Source organism: Physeter macrocephalus, chromosome 18 (genome assembly GCF_002837175.3).
Source record: "Physeter macrocephalus isolate SW-GA chromosome 18, ASM283717v5, whole genome shotgun sequence".
Classification (NCBI taxonomy): Eukaryota; Metazoa; Chordata; class Mammalia; order Artiodactyla; family Physeteridae; genus Physeter; species Physeter macrocephalus.
Genome location: NC_041231.1, coordinates 4,494,537 through 4,515,989, shown reverse-complemented (window position 1 = coordinate 4,515,989; position 21,453 = coordinate 4,494,537). Strand labels below are relative to the sequence as shown.

The 21,453-nt window shown below is 50.5% G+C and overlaps 2 protein-coding genes and 1 long non-coding RNA gene across 7 annotated transcripts in view; 2 read left to right on the top strand and 1 right to left on the bottom strand.

Moving 5' to 3' along the window:
- Positions 1 to 11,116, bottom strand: part of RNH1 (ribonuclease/angiogenin inhibitor 1) — a 12,522-nt gene extending 1,406 nt beyond the window's left edge. Inside the window, exons 1-8 of one of the 5 annotated variants that reach the window (XM_055079388.1) lie at positions 7,116 to 7,428; positions 4,808 to 4,905; positions 4,544 to 4,649; positions 1,590 to 1,760; positions 1,182 to 1,352; positions 563 to 733; positions 314 to 484; positions 50 to 220 (exon numbers count right to left, since the gene is read on the bottom strand). In XM_055079388.1, the coding sequence (XP_054935363.1) occupies positions 50 to 220; positions 314 to 484; positions 563 to 733; positions 1,182 to 1,352; positions 1,590 to 1,760; positions 4,544 to 4,649; positions 4,808 to 4,905; positions 7,116 to 7,336 (1,280 nt within the window). In that variant the 5' untranslated portion in view covers positions 7,337 to 7,428. Of the gene's footprint in view, positions 1 to 49; positions 221 to 313; positions 485 to 562; positions 734 to 1,181; positions 1,353 to 1,589; positions 1,761 to 4,543; positions 4,747 to 4,807; positions 4,906 to 6,784; positions 6,869 to 7,115; positions 7,429 to 10,985 lie in introns of those variants that run through there. The other 4 variants (XM_028478594.2, XM_024131744.2, XM_055079387.1 and 1 more) reach the window with 4 other exon arrangements.
- On the top strand, positions 7,347 to 8,151 carry LOC114484172 (uncharacterized). The gene is made up of 3 exons (XR_003676757.2): positions 7,347 to 7,434; positions 7,675 to 7,735; positions 7,845 to 8,151. It is a non-coding gene; the product is annotated as an uncharacterized lncRNA (long non-coding RNA).
- LOC114484205 (collagen alpha-1(I) chain-like) overlaps positions 10,477 to 21,453 on the top strand; it is a 25,785-nt gene continuing 14,808 nt past the window's right edge. The window contains exon 1 of the mRNA XM_055079568.1: positions 10,477 to 10,914. Coding sequence (XP_054935543.1) covers positions 10,680 to 10,914 — 235 coding nt within the window. The 5' untranslated portion in view covers positions 10,477 to 10,679. The remainder of the gene's footprint in view (positions 10,915 to 21,453) is intronic.

Sequence of the window (21,453 nt, the reverse complement as noted above, 5' to 3'; positions counted from 1 at the left end):
GGGTCCTCTGCACGGGCCCGCCCATCCCCTGGTGCCGCGGCCCCCTCACCACAGGGACTCCAGCTGGCAGCCCGGCTGCAGCAGGCTCTCGCACAGCAGCCGGGCACTCTCGTCACCCAGACTGTTGCCCACCAGGCTCAGCTCCTTCAGGGTCTCCTTGGCCTGGAGGATGCGGCAGAGATCTCTGCAGCCACTGGCGGTGATGTCACACTCCCAGAGCCTACGGAGGTGGGTCCCCTGTCAGCACACAGAGGCTCCCAACGCGTCCTGCCGCCCCCCGGGTTTGTGTCTGCCCGGCCAGAGGCCGGCTCACCACAGGGTCTTGAGCTGGGAGCCGGGGCTCAGCAGCCCGGGGCACAGCTCCGCGATGCCTGCGTCGCCCAGCGCGTTGCTGCCCAGGTCCAGCTCGTGCAGCGAGGCCTGGGAGGCCACGATCCCACACAGGTCTTTACAGCTGGCAGCCGTGAGGCCGCAGTTCTCCAGCCTGGGGGCACAAGAGGCGCTGGGAGCTGGGGCGCCCCTCCAGCCCCGGCCCCGCCCCCAGGCCCCGCTCGGAGCTTACTTGAGTGTCTCCAGCTGGCAGGCAGAGTCCGCCAGGCCCCGGCACAGCGCCCGGATGCCGGCCTCGCCCATGTCGTTGTTGCTCACCACGAGCTCCTTCAGGTCCCGTGTGGCCCTGAGCACCGCGGCCAGGGACTCGCAGGCCGCGGCCGTCAGGTTGCAGTACTCTAGCCTGGGGGCGGGCGGGCAGTCAGCCCCTCGGCCGCAGGAACGCGGCCTGGCCCAGGGGGCACCTGTCTGGGTCTCCTTTCCCACCCCGGCCGTGAGGCCTGCAGAGACCGGAGGGCTGCCAGGCGGTGACAGCACGGCAGTGGCCGAGGGGCCATCTCCCCGGGGGGTGGGTGCCCAGAGACCCAGGAGAAAGACACCCGGCCCGAGCTGGGGCTTTCCAGCTCAGCTTCCTCCCTCTGGGGCTGACCCCATCTGTGTGCTCACTCGGGGTCACAGGCCACCTGCCAGCTGCTTTCAGAGGCCCCAGCCCCAGGCTCAGGGAAGAACACCTACTCGAAGCTCCCTGCAGCCGATGAGCTGGGGAGGGGGCTTGCCCAGGGCAGACAGCCGAAGCCCAGGCTACGGGTGGGCGCAGGCACCTCGGGGCCCCGGGTGGGGTGCACACTCACTGCAGCTTCTCCAGGTGGCACTGTGGGTCCAGGAGCCCCTCGCAGAGCAGCTGCAGGCCGGCGTCGCCCAGCGGGTTGTCGCTGAGGTGCAGCTCCTGCAGGGTGGGCAGGGAGCGCAGCACGCCGGGCAGGACACTGCAGCCGGCCCCCGTCAGGCAGCAGTTCTGAAGGCTGGACACCCGTGGCCGTCAGCGGGCCCCACGAGCCGGCTGTGGCTCCCACGCAAGACGAGCCACCCCTCCGTCTGCCGGAGCCCGAGCAAGGCGGACACAGAACCGCCGCCACCACACACACCCCCACGGGGAGGCCCGGCAGCCGGCCTTGCAGGAGGGGCCGCGGGGCGGGGGCCGCGAGAGGGCTCAGGTGTGCCTCAGGGCCCAGAGCCCAGGAGTGACCGGCACGGCTCACCTGAGCTTCTGGATCTTGCAGGTGGGGCTCTGCAGGCCCTGGAGCACCAGGTGCACGCCGCCGTCGCCCAGCTCATTGGTGCGGAGGCTGAGCTCCGTCAGGGAGGGGTTGGCCCGGAGCGCGGAACCGATGTCCTTGCACCGCACCTCCGTGAGGCCACAGTCATCCAGCCTGCAGACGGACACTCAGTCACTTCACACAGCAGGTTGTGACCCATTCTTGGGCCAAGAACTCGACAAGGTGGGTCACAACCCACGCATCTTAAAATGAAAGAGAAAAAGCGCGTGGACCGTGTCGTGACAACTGTTAAGATACTGGCACCTGGGCTTCCCTGGTGGCGCGGTGGTTGAGAGTCCGCCTGCCGATGCAGGGGACGCGGGCTCATGCCCCGGTCCGGGAAGATCCCACGTGCCGCGGAGCGGCTGGGCCCGTGAGCCATGGTCGCTGGGCCTGCGCGTCCGGAGCCTGTGCTCCGCAACGGGAGAGGCCACAGCGGTGAGAGGCCCGCGTACCGCAAAAAAAAAAAAAAAAAAAAGATACTGACACCTATATGGACGCGTATCTCTACATCTTCCCGAGACACGGTCAGCGGGCACAAGTGCCCGTCCACCCCCAGGAGAGAAACCAAACCTGGAGGCGGCAGCTCGAGGGCAGAGCCCGGCTGAAGAGGCTCGGAGAGGCCAGCGTGGAACGTGCCAGACCCTGACCCAGGATCACGTCCACCGATTAAGTGAACCATTGAGTCAATAGAGGTGGAAGGAAAGCCAGCTCTTCCTCAGAGAATGACAAGTGATAAATGTGGAAGGAATGAAAAAATTAAAACCCCAGTGAGGCAGCGTCCCAGGAACACTTCAGGCCAAAAACCCACCAACAGCTGCGAAGATCAACAGGCCAAAATTCCGAGCAGAAACCGGACATGAGCAGAGTCTGAAGGGGTGTCACCCCGAGAAGCGGCAGGCACCCTGCATCAGGTGGTCACGGCGACCGTCAGGGGGACCACACCTCCCACGATACGATACGCCAGGCAGGACACAATGTCATTTCTGCGTTGTCTGGCCAAAACGTGTGACTGAACCCTGAGAAGAGGTCAGAGGCACTTTCACCGGAGCCCGAGCGCGCGGACCCCAGAGGCAGGCGGCCAAGCACTGGGAGGGACGGAGGGACCATCACAGACAGGAGGGGCCGTGGAGACGCGGCGATGATGCCGTGGGGGTCCCGCACGAGCCGGGTACCTGAGTCGACACGCACGGAAAAGCCGGTGACGTGAGTCAAGGCGGCCGTGTCGGGCTCTTCGCTCTGACCAGCGCCCCAGGCGACGGGGCACGGGGGGCCCTGCACCGTCTTTGTGACTCTTCCATAAACCTTCCATAAAACTATTCCACAAAACTATTTCAAATAAGTTCAAAAGAAGAAAGATAAGCAGGGACTTGAGGTCACCGGGAGGGGGAAGGGTGAGCTGGGACAAAGTGAGAGAGTGGCATGGACATAGATACACTACCAAACGTAAAACAGATAGCTAGTGGGAAGCAGCCGCACAGCACAGGGAGATCAGCTCGGTGCTTTGTGACCACCGAGAGGGGTGGGATAGGGAGGGTGGGAGGGAGACGCAAGAGGGAGGGGATGTGGGAACATATGTATATGTATGGCTGATTCACTTTGTTGTAAAGCAGAAACTAACACACCATTGTAAAGCAATTACACTCCAATGGAGATGTTAAAAAAAAAAAAGTAAAATGACATACGTAAGAAGTTATTTACTATAGCATCGTTTGTGATAGCAAAAGGTTAGAAGCAATGAATTGCTATGGAGCCCTAATAAGAAAAAAAAAGTGGCTCTAAATGCCTGGGTAAGATTTCCAAAATAGATTAAGGGAAAAAGGAAGGCTATACAACAAAGTGAAGCCTACACTGCTATTGCTATTTGTCTAAAACAGAGGGGGAAAAGAATGGGATATCTGCTGAGCTCATCCTTGCCACCCCACCTCACACGCCATATCTCAGGGAACTCGCCATTCCTCAATATACCTGCGGGCGCTGCACTTTCTGAAATGCTGGTCTCCCAGCTCCTCACCACCCCCCCACCTTCCTGCTCGCCCTTCCCAAGGTATTTCCCGCACATACACATACTTCCTTGTATCAGAAACACAAACGGCACACTGTGCGTGCCGTTCTGCACTTTTTTTACTTACTACGTACTTGCACATAAAGGGCTGTCTCATTCTATTTTATAACTGTATGCTTCTCCATTGAACGGATAAATCATAATTTATTTAATCAGTCCCCTATTAATGGATATTTCCATTGTTTCCTATCTTTTGCTATTAAAAATAATGCTGTAATGAACATTCTTGTGCATATGTTACTTCACGTTACATCTACGGAATTATACCTGTGGACTAAATTCTTAGAAACAAGGGTAGTTGATGCGGAGGGCAACAGAGTGGAGACTTTTCACTGTATTCCCTTTTTGTGTCTTTTTGAATTTTGTACCATATGTCTTACCCATTCAAAAATAAAATATTTTTAAATCCAAAAAAAAAAAAAAAAAAAGAAAGATAAGCAGGCAGGCACTCATCTCTTGCTGGTGAGCCCTGAGGAACCTGCGGGTCTGAGGGCCTCAACAGCAGAAGTCAGCCTGGACTTGGATTCCCAGCCCGCAGCCCGGCAGGGGCAGAGGACAGGCAGTGCCCACACGAGCCGGCTGCAGCGACTGCATGCCCAGGGGAAGGGGATGAGCGGAGGAGACCCTGGGCCAGGTGGCTCTGCCCACCAGGCCTGGGCCAGAATGGGTTTGCGTTCGAATGGTTGGAAAAAAATACAAAAGGAGTCACATTTTATGCCACGTGAAAATCATACGCAATTTACACCACGCTTCTGTAAGTGAAGTGACCTGGGAGCACGTGTCACCCCCTGCAGGGTGGTGAGCCCGGGGACGCGGGCACGGCTGGTCCTACCTGACCACCTCGGACTGCTGGATGAGAGGCAGGAGCTCCGTCCACCGGGCGTCACTTAGCTGCTCGCACTGGATGTCGAGCTTCATGGTGGGAGGTGAGGTGCTGCCTGGACACAGGCAGGGGAGAAGGAGAGGATTTCAGCCAAACTCTCAAGGTCTGACAGGCCAGAGATGCAGTGGACAGAAGACGTCCAAACAGGACCCCTGGGGACATTCCAGGAGAAGCCGCAGCCTCACTGCCTGCTTCGTTTCCCTTCCTCAACACCTTTATCCACGTCAGCCTCCAGCAGAAATGGGAGAGGGCTCCCGGGCAAAGACCGCCACGGACCGCAGAGCTGGGGGATGTGGCCGCGGGGACAGAGGCTGCTCTCAGCCCCAGCCCCCTGGGCACCTCCCGCCCGAGGAAGGGGAGACCGGCGCTCACCGCCCGAAGCCCTGCCTCTGCCTTGCCAGCAAGGACGGGATGGGGTGGGCGCCTGTGGGCCCGGACGGCGTGCAGACCCCAGCCCGGGGAGCACAGGGGCCGCAATCTGTGACGTGCTGCGGTAACTGCCCCTGCCGACTCTGCCTACTTCTCCCCTCCGAGAACAGGAAGGCAGCAGCGCACAGGCCACCTGGCCGGCATCCACAAAGCCAGACCCGCCCAGGATGCCAGCACCTGAGGCCTCACTGCCCTGAAGCAGCCCTGTCAGGTGGTCAGCTGGCAGTTCCTGAGGGGTGCCAGCCACAAGTGCCCTGGCCAGGACAGAGCAGGTGGGGTGGGGACCCCAGGTCCAGTGACCTGCGCTCTGGATGGTGCATTCATGGGTGGCCACCTGGGGTGCCTGCTTCCATGAGCCCCTTCTGGGAGCTGGGACTCTGGACAGGGCACCTCGTCTGCCCAACTCTGGCTCAGCCCAGGGACCAGCCCACAAAGAAGATAGCTCACCAAGCAGGCTGAGAAAAGAGGGAGGCCTCTGGCCAGCAGGTCTGGGATGGGAGGTCACAGGCCCTGAAACCTCACCAGGGCCACACACAGAGCCTGAACAAATGAGGAACCAGAGCCCCGGGCGGGTGCCGACTGTGGCCCTGAAGCGGGGGCCAGCAGGAGAGGAACCCAGCAGCAGCCATGAGCTGGGGTGGTGCCCGGGCAGGAAGCGGGCTTTCAGGCAAGAGCAACAGTTCAGTAAACACCCGCGCCTGGAAGCCATGCCTTTCCAGGTCTCTGGAGACAGGATGACTCAGACCCATGTGAGGTTCCCGGTTCCCCAAAACCCCCAGATTCCTGAGAACAATGCTTCACTCGTGTTTGTGTCCGTGCCTGGCACAGCCCCGGCCTTGCTGAAGAGGGCATGCCCCCTGCCGGCCCCCAGCTGGTTCGAGCCCACAGTGGGGAGGAGGGCCAGCCCAGGCAAAGGCTCTAGTTACATTCCTCCTGGGAGACCCCTGGTGCCAATGATCAGGTAAGATTCAGATTCACGTGTGCACGTCCCAGCAGAGGGGCCTGCTAAGAAACTGAGGCGAGGGTATGGGTAACTGGCCACTTCACATACCATCCCAGGGAGGGACAATCCCAGGGAGAGGCCGCCCAGCCCACTGGCCAGAGCACGTGAGCAAAACCAGCCCTGCCACCCACCCCCAGCCCAGGGTGTGGCCACCCAAACCCTGACTCGAATCCTCAGTCATTGCGGGACTTCTCCCGCAGGAGGGGGGGCCGCTGAGGATCTCCAGCCCCAACACTGCGGCCCGGATGCTCCCTCCCTGAATCCGGCGTGACATTAGGGGACTCGCCTCTCCAGAGTAGGAATGCTCCCTGGCAGCTGCGCCCCCCAAGCCCCCAGACTTGACTAGACACAGAGTGTCCCTTTGGCTGGCCTGTGGGCGTCTTAGCCTCCAGAGGACACGGATCCCTTTGAGAACGCATGAAAAAGTGTTAACATCCCGCAAAGATGCCGCGTGTACAGCCTTCCTCACAAGCCCCCAGTTAGGGTGCCTGATCTGGACAGGAACAAGCACATGTCCGGCCCACGGCCTCCCTGCCAATCAGGACCCCCACCAGCTGGGCTGCCCCCCAGGCCCCAAGTCGCGGGTCCAGGATATCAACAACCGTCCCTAATTAACGCTTCCAAGGGCGGGGACAGGCCGCTGCGCAAGACCGTGCCGGAAGACAGGAGGTGCGTCTTCTCCGCCTCAGCGTCCGGCCCGGGCCTTCCCTGGAGCGGCGCCCGCGGCCCGCCCCCCGCTACCGGCGCAGCTTGGTTACCTCTACGAGGCGCGGGGGGCGGCGGGGAGCAGGGGCGCGCCGGGGTCCGCGCGGGGCCGCCGCCGCCCCCCACGCCCGCCCCAGTCTCCGCATGTGTCCGGGGTTCGGGGGTCGGAGGTCAGCGCGGGGTCGGGCCCGGGCCTCTCCAGGGAGAGGCGGGCCGCTCAGATGCCGCGCGAAGAGGGCTCCCCGCGCCCCCGGCCCCCGCGCTTTCTCGGGCCCGGGGATCGTCCGCCACGCGATCAGCGGCTGGGGGACCCCCAAAACGCCGCGGGGTCGCCGCGCCCCCCTCCCCGGCCCGCTCTCGCTCTGCCCCGACCCCGGACCTCACCTCCGGGGCCTCCACCGCAGACAACAGAGCCGACCTGCGTCTTCCGCCCGGGCAGGGGGTGGGGTCATGTCCTGGGGCGGGGCCTTGGAGAGTGGGGGCCGGGCGGGCCCAGAGCCCCGCGCCAGCTCGGCCTCGCCCACCGAACCCCGGCGGGAGGACACTAGACCCCGGGAGGGGCCGGCCCTCCATCCCTCCATCCCTCCATCCCTCCATCCCTCCATCCCTCCATCCCTCCCCGGCTTGGCCCCGGGTCTTTTTCTGAGACGCGCCGAGCCTGCGCCCCCAGTTAAGCCTTCGTCGCTTTCCGCTGAACTCCAGGGTAAAAGTTGACGTCCCTGTTTGATTTTCCACCTTGTCGCCCAGAACGGGGGCAGTCCACCTTGCGGGGAGGGGGCGCCAGGCGGGGATGCGGGCGCAGGCGCGGTGAGCCCCGACCACCCCCAAGGAGACAGCGGCCGTCGCGGCTTTCTCTGTGCCCTCCCACCAGCAGGCAGGACGTGGGAGTTTCCCAAAGCACAGAAATCGAATATCTGAGACACTTCTTTTTGCTGCCACACAGGAAAAGATGGAAACTATCTGTCCTGGCTGTGATGAAATGCGTCAGTGCGTAAGCAGATACGGTAGGTTTTCTGGGAGAGAGAACCAGGCATGGCTTTCTTAACAGAAGCCATTTTTTGGCCTAAGCCGTTTTGTGATCTAAGCTGGGCCACAATGCTTGCCCTTGAACAGGTCTCAGTAATTGATGATCTTGAGGGAACAAAAGAACGCAGAAACAAACGACTGTAATCAGACAAGAGAAGTAACAACAGCAAAAATAATGTACCAGCTGTAAAGACTCCCGCTTCTGTTTCAATGGTGACGATTAGCCTGAAGCCGCAACCACCAGACCTACTGGAATGTAAGGGGTGAAGATGACCTTTTCTGACCCTCCTGACTTCAATCAAATAACCCCTGGACTCTGGGGGAGACACTGCTTTGGAGAAGATCGCCAGTGCTCCCCTTACTTGCAGCCAGTAATAAATCCTTCCTTTCCGGGTCTTTGGCTTGGCTGTGTCTTTTGGCTCAACACTCACCACAAGGCGAAACGTTTTTTGGGTAACAAGCGTGGCATTTGGCTTATGTAAAACACTACACACCCCTGCATTTCTGTGTATCGATCAAGAGGAATATTCATGCATGAGCTTAGGAGGCTGTTCATAATGTCTTTTTGCAGCATTTTGCAACTGTCCAAATCTGGAAACAATCTAAATGTCTACCAGTAGGAAGATGGTTAAAGGCTTCATAACACACCTGTTTTGCGCCCCTCTTGGCCTAGCCATAACCAGTGTCGTGGCTGGACTTGCCCTTGTGATTGCAAGGCAGCCTTCAACAAAGACCATTAGGAAACTTTGGGGAAAAAAATAAAAAGGTTTATTACTCACATGTGTTGGAATGCACATGGCATACCTGGGGCCACAGAGTGAGGTAGGGACGGGGCGGGGGGTTGGGGGCAGGCGGCTAGGGTTCTGCTTTAATTGGGGTCAAGGTTGGCGGCCTAGGGTTTCTCAGGCTCAATATTGGTAAATTTAAAACATCAGAGCGGGAGTTTACAGCAGGAGAAGAGAAAAGCACATGTGGCCCAGATGGTCAGTTAGTGAAACCAACCAAGATCTCTAAATTTAACAAAGGAGCCTCAGGGAGCTGACCAGTTGCCTGGGGGTTGCTTCGTTGTGGGAATAAAGGAAGGGTTACTCAACTTGGGGAGAATATCCGGCGGGGCCAGTCCTTGCTTGTGTAGTTTGTAAGGGGGCCAGGGCCACCAACGTGGGGCCAGGGGTCCTGGAGAGACCAGTGGCTTCCCAGGTTTGGGCCCCCCAAGGCACCGACACCCACCCCCGCCCGACGCCATGAGCTCCGGCAGAGCAAGTGCAAGTTGACAAGTTGTCAAGTGAAGACAGTGAGCAGCTCTCTCCCACCCTGATGCAGGAAAATGAGCGTGGTGCTGGGTTTCTGGCAGAAACTCCTGCAGGCTGGGGTGGGTGAGGATGGAGCAGGGAGAGGGGAGGGGGCAGAAAGAGGCCTCTGGGTGCAGTGGCATGCCAACCAACTTTAACATGATTTTTTTTTTTTTTTTTTTTTTTTGTGGTATGGGGGCCTCCCTCTGCTGTGGCCTCTCCCGTTGCGGAGCACAGGCTCCGGACGCGCAGGCTCAGCGGCCATGGCTCACGGGCCCAGCCACTCTGCAGCATGTGGGATCCTCCCAGACCGGGGCGCGAACCCGGTTCCCCTGCATCGGCAGGCGGACGCGCAACCGCTGCGCCACCAGGGAAGCCCGTTTAACATGATTTTTATCACAGGAGCAGTATGTGCTTTTTGTAGAAAAACCAGAAGAGATTTAAAGAAAAAAAAAAAAGGCCCAAGAATGCCCGTCTTCCAGAGACAAACGACCTGACATCTGTGCGTCTGCTCCTACTTCTCCTGTACACACAATACACAGTTTTAAAAATAAAAATGGAATATAAGCAATAGTAGGCAGAATAATGGCCCCCGAAGATGATCATGTCCTAATCCCCAAACCTGTCAATAGTTACCATAGATGGCAAAGGGGTCTCTGCCGATATGACAAAGTTAAGAATCTTGAGATGGGGGTACTGTCCTTGATTACTTGGATAGGCCCAATGTAATCCTGAGGGTCCTTAAAAGAGAGGCAAAAGGGTCAAAATCAGAGAGGAAGTGACAATGGAAGCAGAGGTTGGAGTGGCTGCCCTTTGAAGATGGAGACAGGCAGCCTCTAGAAGCTAGAAAAGGCCAAGAACTAGATTCTCCCCTGGAGCCTCTGGAAGGAACCATTCTGTGGATACGTTGATTTTTAACCCCCTAAGGCCCATTTCTGACTTCTGACCTCCAGAATTGTAAAATATCTAGTCTGTAGCAACTCACTACAGTAGCAGTAAGAAACTAATGCATTAGGGAGCTGCTATATTTCTCACCTAAGAATAGATATGTATACAATGTATACACGAATATACACATACGTGAATAGATATGTATGGAAGCTAACTTTTAGTGGGCACACTGTGTGTCACTGTTCGAGTGTATTCAATCTACTCAACCAATCTCCACAAGCTGACATTTAGACTGTCTCAGCCAGACCTTGTGACAACCCGACCTCGCGGCCTCCGAGGTGCTGTCCCACTTATGTCCTTCTCTTTCCCACAGGAGCTGCCCACCCAGCTCCCCCGGGGCACTCGGGTGACCTAACGGGACAGAACTGCAGGGCGGACACATGGCCATCCCAAGGCCCAGCACCCTGTGGGCGCCACCCGGGCGAGTGCTCTCTGCCAGGGCTGTCTGTCCTTCCTGGGGATCGGTTCTTTTGGGGAATAAGGTCGGGGATTACTCAATTTGAGAACGGAAGTCTGGCTGAGCCACCCCTTGCTGGTGTAGATTGCTCGGCGCCAAAGGGCGGACCACCAAGCCGCAGACCACGCAGGCGCAGACCCAGCGCTCCGCGCCGGAGGTCCCAGCGTGCCCCGGGAGGACGGCCGGCGGCGGCGCGCACGCGCAGAGGCGAACTCGGACGCCATGACGTCATCGGGACGCGCCGACGTTCCCTGGGCGGTGCCGCGGCCTCGGCCCGCGTGGACCCACCTCACCGGACCCGCCCCCGACAGGCTCCGCCCCCAGGCCCGCGGAGTGGGGGTGCACCCGGCCCAGCGGACCCCTCGCCCCCAGCTGGCGAGCGCGCGTCTCCCCGGGCTGCGTGGCCTCAGTGGCGACCGGCATGCGTCCACGCGCGGCCCGACCAAGACCGGCGCCGGTAAGGACTGACCCCGGACCGGCCTGCCGTCTGTTTGGCCCACCCGATGAAGAACCTAGGGAGTGACTGACCTAGACACAACAATGAACTGTCCCTGCCCTGTTGACCGGGAGGGAGACGGCCTACTTCCGACCGGGGGGGTCGGTGTCAGGACCAGCGGTGGGGCGAGGCCTCGCTGCGGCGCGGGAACAGGCGGTGGGAGGGGTCCCTAGGGGCGGGGCCTGTGGGCGGGCGGACAGGGGCGGACCTGCTGGCGGGGCCTGCGGGTGGGGCGGGGCCTGCGGGTGGGGCGGGGCCGGCGGTGTCCCTAAGGCGCTTTCACCGCCTCCAGGCCGGCTGGAACTGACGGGTGGACCCGCGCGTGCCGTAGGTGGGCCTCGAAAGTCGGACCCGGTGAGGATGAGGCCTCGTGACATTAACGTGGCGGGCAGCGAGCCGGTCGGTTCTCTGACTTGGAGCCAAGTCTGGGTGTCAGGATTCTGCGAGCACCGACAACTAGAGCTGAAGAGTCAGACACAGACACAGACAGCTGGTTCCGGAAGAAAGTGGCAACTTTGTTATTTAAGGCAACGTTTGTAATCTATAGGTGATGTTTCATTCATCTAATATTGTCAATGAATGTTAACAATTCGTGCCTCACCTAAATGCATTTCTTCATAAATATTTATTAACTCCTGTGTGCCTGGCTGTGTTGTAGGTGCTGAGGATTCAACATTGAGTAGAACAGACAGAAATCCCTGATGGAGGGAAACTCGGGAGGGGAAGGCCAGGCCAGAGAGGGTTACCTGCAGGGACTGGAGCTGGTGAGGGATGTGGCCAGGTGTCCACAGACTGAATGAAACAAGTGGTGCCCAGCCAAAGGACATAAAATTGAAAGCTGAGTAAAACTCCTGAGGAGGGGAAGGAAGGTCTGGAAGTGCCTTTCCCCTCATTTTCTCACCCGTATTTGTCAATTTTGAGACACCCCACAAAGTTGAGGGTGCAGGTTACCACCATACATGTGCTGGCCACAGTGGGGTGCCCTTTGGGATTCACTGGAAGTTATGTCATTCTTGTTATTTTTGAACTTACCTGATTCACCTGGTTGAGTCCTTTCCTTCCTTCCTTCCTTCCTTCCTTCCTTTCTTTCTTTCTTTCCTGCCTGGCTGCGGGATCTTAGTTCTCCAACCAGGGATCAAACTCGGTCCCTCTTCAATCCTAGCATTTTCAAACTTCTATCTGAGGTCACTTTTTTTTTTTTTCTCCATGGAGAACACCTTCTAGTATTTCATTTGGTGTGGGTTTCCTGGTGAAACCAGGAAACTGGATTCTGCCAGGTTTTGTTTCTCTGAAAATTTTTCTGTGCATTCTTTATTTTTCAGGGACATTTTCACTGGGTATAGATGTGTAGGTTGGCATTTATTTCTGTTAGCATTCTGAGGATGTTATTCCATTGTCTTCTGGTTTCCATACTTTCTGCCACTCTTATTGTCACTCCTTTGAATATGACATGTTTTCCTGGGTACTTTAAAGCTTTCCTCTTTATTCTCAGTCAGCCAGTTTACTATACTGTGCCTGGATGTGTTTTTCCCTGTATTTATCCTTTTTTGTGGCTCACTGTGCTTCTAGAATCTGTAGCTTCATATCTTTCATCAGTTTCGGGAAACTCTCAGCTCTTATTTCTTCAGATATTTTGGATGCCTCACTCTCTGCTCTTCATCTAGAATCAATTAAAAATATGCCTGAGGGCTTCCCTGGTGGCACAGTGGTTAAGAATCCGCCTGCCAATGCAGGGGACACAAGTTCAAGTCCTGGTCTGGAAGATCTCACATGCCACGGAACAACTAAGCCCATGTGCCTGAAAGAGACACAAGTTAAAGTGATGGTCTGGAAGATCTCACATGCCACGGAACAACTAAGCCCATGGGCCACAACTACTGAGCCTGTGCTCTAGAGCCTGCGAGCCACAACTACTGAGCCCATATGTCACAACTACTGAAGCCCACGTGCCTAGAGCCCGTACTCCACAACAAGAGAAGCCACCACGATGAGAAGCCCACACGCTGCAATGAAGAGTAGCCTCCGCTCACCACAACTAGAGAAGGCCCGCCCACAGCAACAAGGACCCAATGCAGCCAAAATAAATAAGTAAATAAATTTATTTATTTATTTATTAAAAATTTGTGTGTGTGTGGTACGCGGGCCTCTCACTGTTGTGGCCTCTCCCGTTGCGGAGCACAGGCTCCGGACGCGCAGGCTCAGCGGACATGGCTCACGGGCCTAGCGGTTCCGTGGCACGTGGGATCTTCCCGGTCCGGGGCACGAACCCGTGTCCCCTGCATCGGCAGGCGGTCTCTCAACCACTGTGCCACCAGGGAAGCCCTATTTATTTATTTAAAAAAATATATGCTTGGGACTTCCCTGGTGGCACAGTAGTTGAGAGTCCGCCTGCCAATGCAGGGGACACGGGTTCGTGCCCCGGTCCGGGAAGATCCCACGTGCCACGGAACCGCTAGGCCCGTGAGCCATGTCCGCTGAGCCTGCGCGTCCGGAGCCTGTGCTCCGCAACGGGAGAGGCCACAACAGTGAGAGGCCCGCATACCGCAAAATATATATATATATATATATGATTGCAGGGACTCCAGGCTCCCAGTGCAGGGGGCCTGGGTTTGATCCCTGGTTGGGGAATTAGATCCCGCATGCATGCAGCAACTAAGAGTCTGCATGCTGCAGCTAAGAAGCCTGTATGCCACAACTAAAGATCCCGCATGCCACGAGAAAGATCCCGCGTGCCGTGACTAAGACCCAGAGCAGCCAAAATAAATAAATAAATAAATAAACAAACACAAAAATATAAATAAGTAATAAAAATATGATTGCAGTCCCTTGTACCCCCTCTCCAGTCCCATCCTGCAATCTTGCCCCAATGGTAACCACTAACCTGAATTTAATGTTCATTATTCCCATGTATTATTTTAATGACATAAGTTTGCATTACTAAAAGATACAAAGACTTATTTTGCATATTTCAAACAATGTATAAAGTTTATACCGTGTGTACCCTTCTGCAAGCTGCTTTTTCCATTCAATAAAATTTGAGGTGTGATTTGTCCATGTTGATACAATGGAGTTTATTCATTTAACTGCTGCAGAGTGTTCCATTCCACAAATATACCAACATTCACCTACTCGCTGACCTGTTCTTTCTGATTTCTTGCCACTGCAAATAGTGCCTCTGCAAATACACTCCAATGTATTCTACCGCTTGCACTTCTGCTCGCTGGGGGAGGTACTTGGCTGGGTCGTAATGTGAGCAGTCTTGTGCAGTCACCCTCTAGAGTGGTTGTAAGAACCACCCCCTGCACCTTAGGGCAGAAGCTTCCTCACTGCTCCAGAGCTTCACCAGTAACTGGTTTGACAGTCTGTCTCCCCCAACCCAAGTGTGGTTTTTTGTTTTTTTTTTAAATTTAAGTATAGTTAATTTACAATATTGTGTTAGTTTCAGGTGTACAACCAAGCCAAGTCTTAAGAATATGAAATGGTATCTTTTTGGCGTTCAGTTGGTGAGGTTAAGGGTATTTTCATATATATTCTTTCCAGATTCTTTTCCATTATAGGTCGTTGTAAGATATTGAATATAGGTCCCTGTGCTATACAGTAGGTCCTTGTTGGTTAACTATTTTATATATAGTAGTTGTGTATATGTTAATCCCATACTCCTAATTTATTCCTCCATTCCCCTCTTTCCCCTTTGGTAGCCATAAGTCTGTTTTCTATGTCTGTGAGTCTGTTTCTGTTTTGTAAGTAAGTTCATTTGTTTCATTTTTAAGATTCCACAAATAAGTGATATCATATAGTATTTGTCTTTCTCTGTCTGACTTACTTCACTTAGTATGATAATCTCTAGGTCCATTTGTGTTCTTGCAAATGGCATTATTTAATTCTTTTTTATGGCTGAGTAATATTCCATTGTATATATATGTACCACATCTTCTTTATCCATTAATCTGTTGATGGACACTTAGGTTGCTTCCATGTCTTGGCTGTTGTAAATATTGCTGCTATGAACATTGAGGTGCATGTATCTTTTCGAATTATTGTTTTCATCTTTTCCAGATACATGCCCAGGAGGGGGATTGCTACATCATATGGTAACTCTTTTTTTTAAGTTTTTTAAGGAACCTCCATACTCTTTTCCATAGTGGCTGCACCAATTTGCATTCCCACCAACAGTGCAAGAGCGTTCCCTTTTCTCCACACCCTCTCCAGCATTTATTATTTGTAGACTTTTTGATGATGGCCATTCTGACCACAGTGAGTTGGTAACTCATAGTTTTGATTTGCATTTGTCTAATAATTAGTGATGTTGAGCATCTTTTCACCTGCCTGTTGTCCAACTATATGTCTTCTTTGGAGAAATGTCTGCTTAGGTCTTTTGCCCATTTTGTGATTGTGTTCCTTGTTATTTTGATATTGAGTTGTAGGAGCTGTTTGTATATTTTGGAAATTAAGCCCTTGTCAGTCTCATCATTTGCAATTATTTTCTCCCGGTCTGTAGGTTGTCTTTTCATTTTGTTTATGGTTTCCTGTGCTGTGCAAAAGCTTATAAGTTTGATTAGGTCCCATTTGCTGTTTTTTTTTTCTTTTATTTCTACTGCTTTGGGAGACTGATCTAAGAAAACATTACTATGATTTATGTCAGATAATGTTTTGCCTCTGTTCTCTTATAGGAGTTCTATGGTTTCATGTCTTATGTTTAAGTCTTTAAGCCATTTTGAGTTTATTTTTGTGTATGGTATGAGGAAATGTCTAACTTCATGAATTTACATGCAGCTGTCCAGCGTTCCCAACACCATTTGCTGAAGAGACTGTCTTTTTTCCCATTGTATATTCTTGCCTCCTTTGTCAAAGATTAATTGGCCATAGGTGTGTGGGTTTATTTCTGGGCTCTCTCTTCTGTCTGTTCCATTGATCCATATGTCTGTTTTTGTGCCAATACCGTGCTGTTTTGATTACTGTAGCTTTGTAGTGTTGTCTAAAGTCTGGGAGCATTATGCCTCCAGCTTTGTTCTTTTTCCTCAGGATTGCTTTGGCAATTCTGGGTCTTTTGTGGTTCCATATAAATTTTAGGATTATTTGTTCTAGTTGTGTGAAAAATGTCATAGATAACTTGGTAGGGATCACATTAACTCTGTAGATTGCTTTGGGTAGTATGGCCACTTTAACAATATTAATTCTTCCAATCCAGGAGCATGGGATATATGGGATATCTCTCCATTTCTTTGCATCATCTTCAGTTTCCTTTAACAATGTTTTATAGTTCCCACATATAAGTCTTTCACCTCCTTGGTCAGATTTATTCCTAGGTTTTGTTTGTTTGTTTGTTTGTTTTCTTATCTGTTTTTTGGCTGTGTCAGGTCTTAATTGCAGCACAAGGGATCTTTTGTTATGGCGCACGGGCTTATTTGCCCTGCAACACGTGGGATCTTAGTTCCCCAACAAGGGATTAAACCCACATCCCCTGCATTGGAAGGCAGATTCTTGACCACTGGACCACCAAGGAAGTCCCTTGTTTTTTGTTTGGGTTTTTTTTTTTTTGACATGATTTTGAATGGAATTTTTTTTTTGCTTTCTCTTTCTGGTATTTCATTGTTAGTGTAAGGAAATGCAACAGATTTCTGTATATTAGTCTTGTATCCTGCTACCTTGCTGAATTCATTTATCAGTTCCAATAGTTTTTGTGTGGAGTCTTTAGGGTTTTCTATATAATGTGTCATGTCATCTGCATATAGTGACAGTTTTATCTCTTCCCTTTCAATCTGGAAGCCTTTTATTTCTTTTTCTTGTCTGATTGCTGTGGCTAGGACTTCCAATGCTATGTTGAACGGAAGTGGTGAGAGTGGGCATCCTTGTCTTGTTCCAGATTTTAGCAGAAGGCTTTCAACTTTTCACCATTGAGTATTAGGTTGGCTGTGGGTTTTCATAAATAGCTTATATTATGTTGAGATATGTTTCCTCTATACCCACTTTAGTGAGAGTTTTTGTCATGAGTGGACGTTGAATTTTATCAAATGTTTTATCTGCATCTATTGAGATGATCATGTGGTTTTTGTTTTTTCTTTTGCTGATGTGATGTATCACATTGATTGAACCATTCTTGTGACCCTGGGATTAATCCAACTTGATCACGGTGTATGATCCTTTTTATGTGTTGTTGGATTCAGCTTCTAAACATTTTTTTTCTTTTTTTTTTTTTTTTTTTTTTTTGCAGTACGCAGGCCTCTCACCGCTGTGGCCTCTCCCGCTGCAGAGCCCGTGCTCCAGACGCGCAGGCGCAGCAGCCATGTCCCATGGGCCCAGCCACTCCGCAGCATGTGGGATCCTCCCGGACCGGTGCACGAACCCGCGTCCCCTGCATCGGCAGGCGGACTCTCAACCACTGCGCCACCAGGGAAGCCCCTTCTAAACATTTTTAAAGTGTGCTTTTTATAGTTAGGATTGTAACCCACCTATATTTGATTGTTGTATGAATGGCCTAAAGTAGAGATACAAGATCGTAATCCCTAGGGCCACCACTAAAATGTTTATACAAAGAGATATTATAAAAAATGCAATTAAAATGGGATACCTAAAACAGTTCACATAACCCAACAGAAGACAGAAAGGGGTAAGCAGAGAAACAAGAAACAGAGGCATAAATGAAAACAAATAATAAAATGATAGACTTAAATGCAAACATATCAATAATTACATTGAGTGCAGATGGTCTGAACACAGTAATTGACAGGCTGTCACCTGCTTTTGAAAACTGCATACTGTTGCCTTACAGCAGTAACACTAACCGTTTATACATGGAAAATCTCTAAATACAGAGATTGCCAGAATACTTAAAAGAAAAAAACAACTATGTACTGTCTACGAGAAACTCACTTCAAGTGTGAGTTTAAAAGTAAAAGGGTGGAAGAGGATATACTATGTGAGCACTAATGAAGAAAACCGAAGTGCCTGTATTAATATCAAAGTCAACTTCAGAGCAAAGAACTTTGCCAGAGATAAATAGGGACATTACGTAATGATAAAAGGGCCAATTTATCAAGAAGACACGACAGTACTAAGTGTGTATGCACCTGACATTGGAGCTTCAAAATCCAGGAAGCAAAAACTGATAGAATTTAAAGAAGAGTTCGACAAACCCACAATTATGGTTGGAGATTTCAATACTCCTCTCTTAGTAACTGGTAAAACGGGTAGAGAGAAAATAAGGAAGGATATAAACAGAACAACAACGTCAACCAACTGTGTGTGTACAGACACGAGTACATGTACCTATACACATAAACATGTATATGTATCTATGCACATACACATATGCGTGTACGTGTGTGTAAATAAATACAGATACTCATACCCAACATACACTCTTTTCAAGTGCACATGAAACATTCACTAAGCTATACCTTGTCTTATGTCATAAATCAAATTTTAGTAGATTTAAAACAATTGAAATCATACATGTAATACGACATAATTGTATTAAGCTAGAAATTACTAACAGAAAGATACCATGAAATTCTCCAAACACTTAGAAATTAACCTGTTCACTTCTAAATAGTTCATAGGTCAAAGAGGAAGTCTCAGGGGAAATTAGAATGTATTTTGAACTAAATAAAATGTCAAAATTTATGGGCTGCAATTAAGGCAGTGTTTACAGGGAAATTTATAGCACTAAAAGCCTACATAACAAAAGAAGATTGGTCTCAAATCAATTAACTAAGCATCCACTAAGCATCCATCACCATGCAATGACGACCAAAAAGTAAAAATAAACCCAAAGCAAGCAGAAGGAAAGAAATAATAAAATAAGCATATATATCAACAAAATTGACAACAGCAGAGAAAAATCAGTAAAACCAAAAGCTGGTTCTTTGAAAATATCAAAATATTGATAAATCTCTAGCAATACAGACAAGAATAAAAGAAAGGACATATTTTACCAATATCAGGAAAGAGAGGGTATCACTACAAGCCTCGAAGACATGAAAAGGGTAAGAAGGAAAAACCACAGACAACCCACATACAAATTTGACAACTTAGATGAAATGCACCAATTCTTCAAAAACTACAAACTGACAAAACTCACTCAAGATAAACTAGATAGCTGGGGTAGTCCTTAGGATGTGTGTGTTTTCCACACCACCAAAGAATTTGTTCTCACAGACCAGGTGTCCCACAAGTTTAACCAGATGTCCCACAAGTTTAACTGAATTCTGACTCTGTCAGCCTGGAGATAGCACCAGCTTCCACAGGTTAAGGGCTTAGTCCCACAAGACTGACACCACTTCAGCCGCCAATCCAGGTTCACCTGTGCTTCTGACGAACTGACTACAGATCGGAGGTTCCCATGACCCCCTCCTCAGGTTGGATTCACTTGCTAGAGTGGCTCACAGAATTCAGGAAACCAGTTTACTTACTAGATCGCGGGTTTATTATAAGGGATATTAAAGGATATGAATGAACAGCCAGATAAAGAGATATGTATATAAGGCGAGGTTTGGAAGGGTTCTCAATACAGGAGCTTCTGTCCCTGTGGAGTTTAGGGCCTGGCACGTGGAAGTTTTCTGGTTCACCAACCTGGCAGCTCTCTGAACCCCCTCCTTTTGGGTTGTCATGGAGGTTCCAACCCTCTGATTGTGGTCGGTTCCCCTGGCAACAATATCCCCATCCTTAGGGGATTTCCAATAGTCACCTCATTAGCATAAACTCAGTGTAGTTGTAAGAGGCTTGTTATGAATAACAAGACACCCATTTCACCTTCAGGGCTCTGAAGGGATTTCAGGGATTGAGGCCAGAAGACCAAATATTGTAACGAAAGATGCTCCCGTTGCTCTTAGGAAATTCTAAGGGGTTTGGGATGAAGACCAAAATATATATTTATTGTAAATCACGATATCACAGTCCTGTGACCATAAAAAAATTGAATTTGTAGTTACACTTACTGAAAAAGAAATCTCCAGGCCCAGATGGTTTCAATGGCAAATTCTACCAAATATTTAAAGAAGAAATAACAATAATACTATGCCATCTCTTCCAGAAAAACAGAACAGGAGGGAATATGTCTGAACTCACATTTTGAGGACAGCATCATCCCCACACCTAAGAATGCCAAAAAGAAAAAGAAAATTACAGACAATAGCCCTCATAAGCCAACTGCAAAAATCTTCAACAAAATATAATCAAATCCAATCCTGTAATATATAAAAAGAATAATGCATCACAACTAACTGGGATTTATCCTGGGAATGCAAAGTTGCTTCATTAGTTGAAAACTATCATTACAATTCATCATGTTAATGGTCTAAAGAAAAAAGATCACACGCCATGTCAATTGATGTGAAAAAAGCATTTGACAAAATCCAACACCCATTCATGATAAAAACTCTCAGTAAGATAGGAACAGAGGGGAACGTCCTCAACCAAATAAGGGTCATCTACAAAAACCTACAGCTTACATCACATGTAATGGCAAAAACTGGACATTTTCCCCCTGAAATTAGGAACAAAACAAAGAAATCTACTCTTACCATCCTTGTTCAACATCATACTGGAAGTCTTAGCCACCCCAGTGAAAAGGAGACAAAAATACAGCGATTGGAAGGGAAGAAATAAAACTGTCTTTATTCACAGATGATCTGATTATCTGTGTAGAAAATTCCAAGGACTCTGTAAGAAAAACTTGTAGAACTAATTCACAAGTTTGGTAAGGTCTCAGCATGCAGGATTGCAACAAAAAGATCATAATTAGAAACCAGAAAATTTTAAAATAACATTTACAGTAGCACCAAAAATCAAATACTAGGTATAAATCTCCAGAAAACATGCACTAGATCTGTTTGTTGAAAACTACAAAATCCTGAAGGAAGAATTTTTTTTAGCTTTTTAGAATTATTTTTTTTTAATGTTAAAAATTGAAGTATAGTTGATTTACAATATTGTGTTAGTTTCAGGTGTACAGCACAGTGATTCAGTTATACATATGAAGGAAGAATTTTAAGACAAATAAATGGAGAGGCATACCATGTTCATGAACAGAAAGACTCAACATAGTAAAGATATCAGTTCTCCTTATGTTGATCTATAGATTAATTGCAATTCCAATCAAAATCCCAGCAAGACTTTTTGTAGACAGAGACAAGCTGATTCTAAAATTTACATGTACAGATGGAAAAAACGAGAATAGCTTAAACAATTTTGAAAAAGAAGAATAAAGTGTGAGAATCACATTACCCAACTTAAAAACTCACTCTGAAGTTGCAGTAATGAAGACAGTGTGGTATGGGTGAAGGATAGACACACAGATGGACAGAGCAGATTAGAGCCCAGAAATAGGCCCTCACACCTTTGGTGAACTGATTTTGACAAGGGTACAAAGGCAGTTCAGCAGAGAAAGAATCATCTTTTCAATAAATAGTGTGGGAGCAACTGGATATTGATGTGAAAAAAGAAAAGAATTTTGGGGCTTCCCTGGTGGCGCAGTGGTTGAGAGTCCGCCTGCCAATGCAG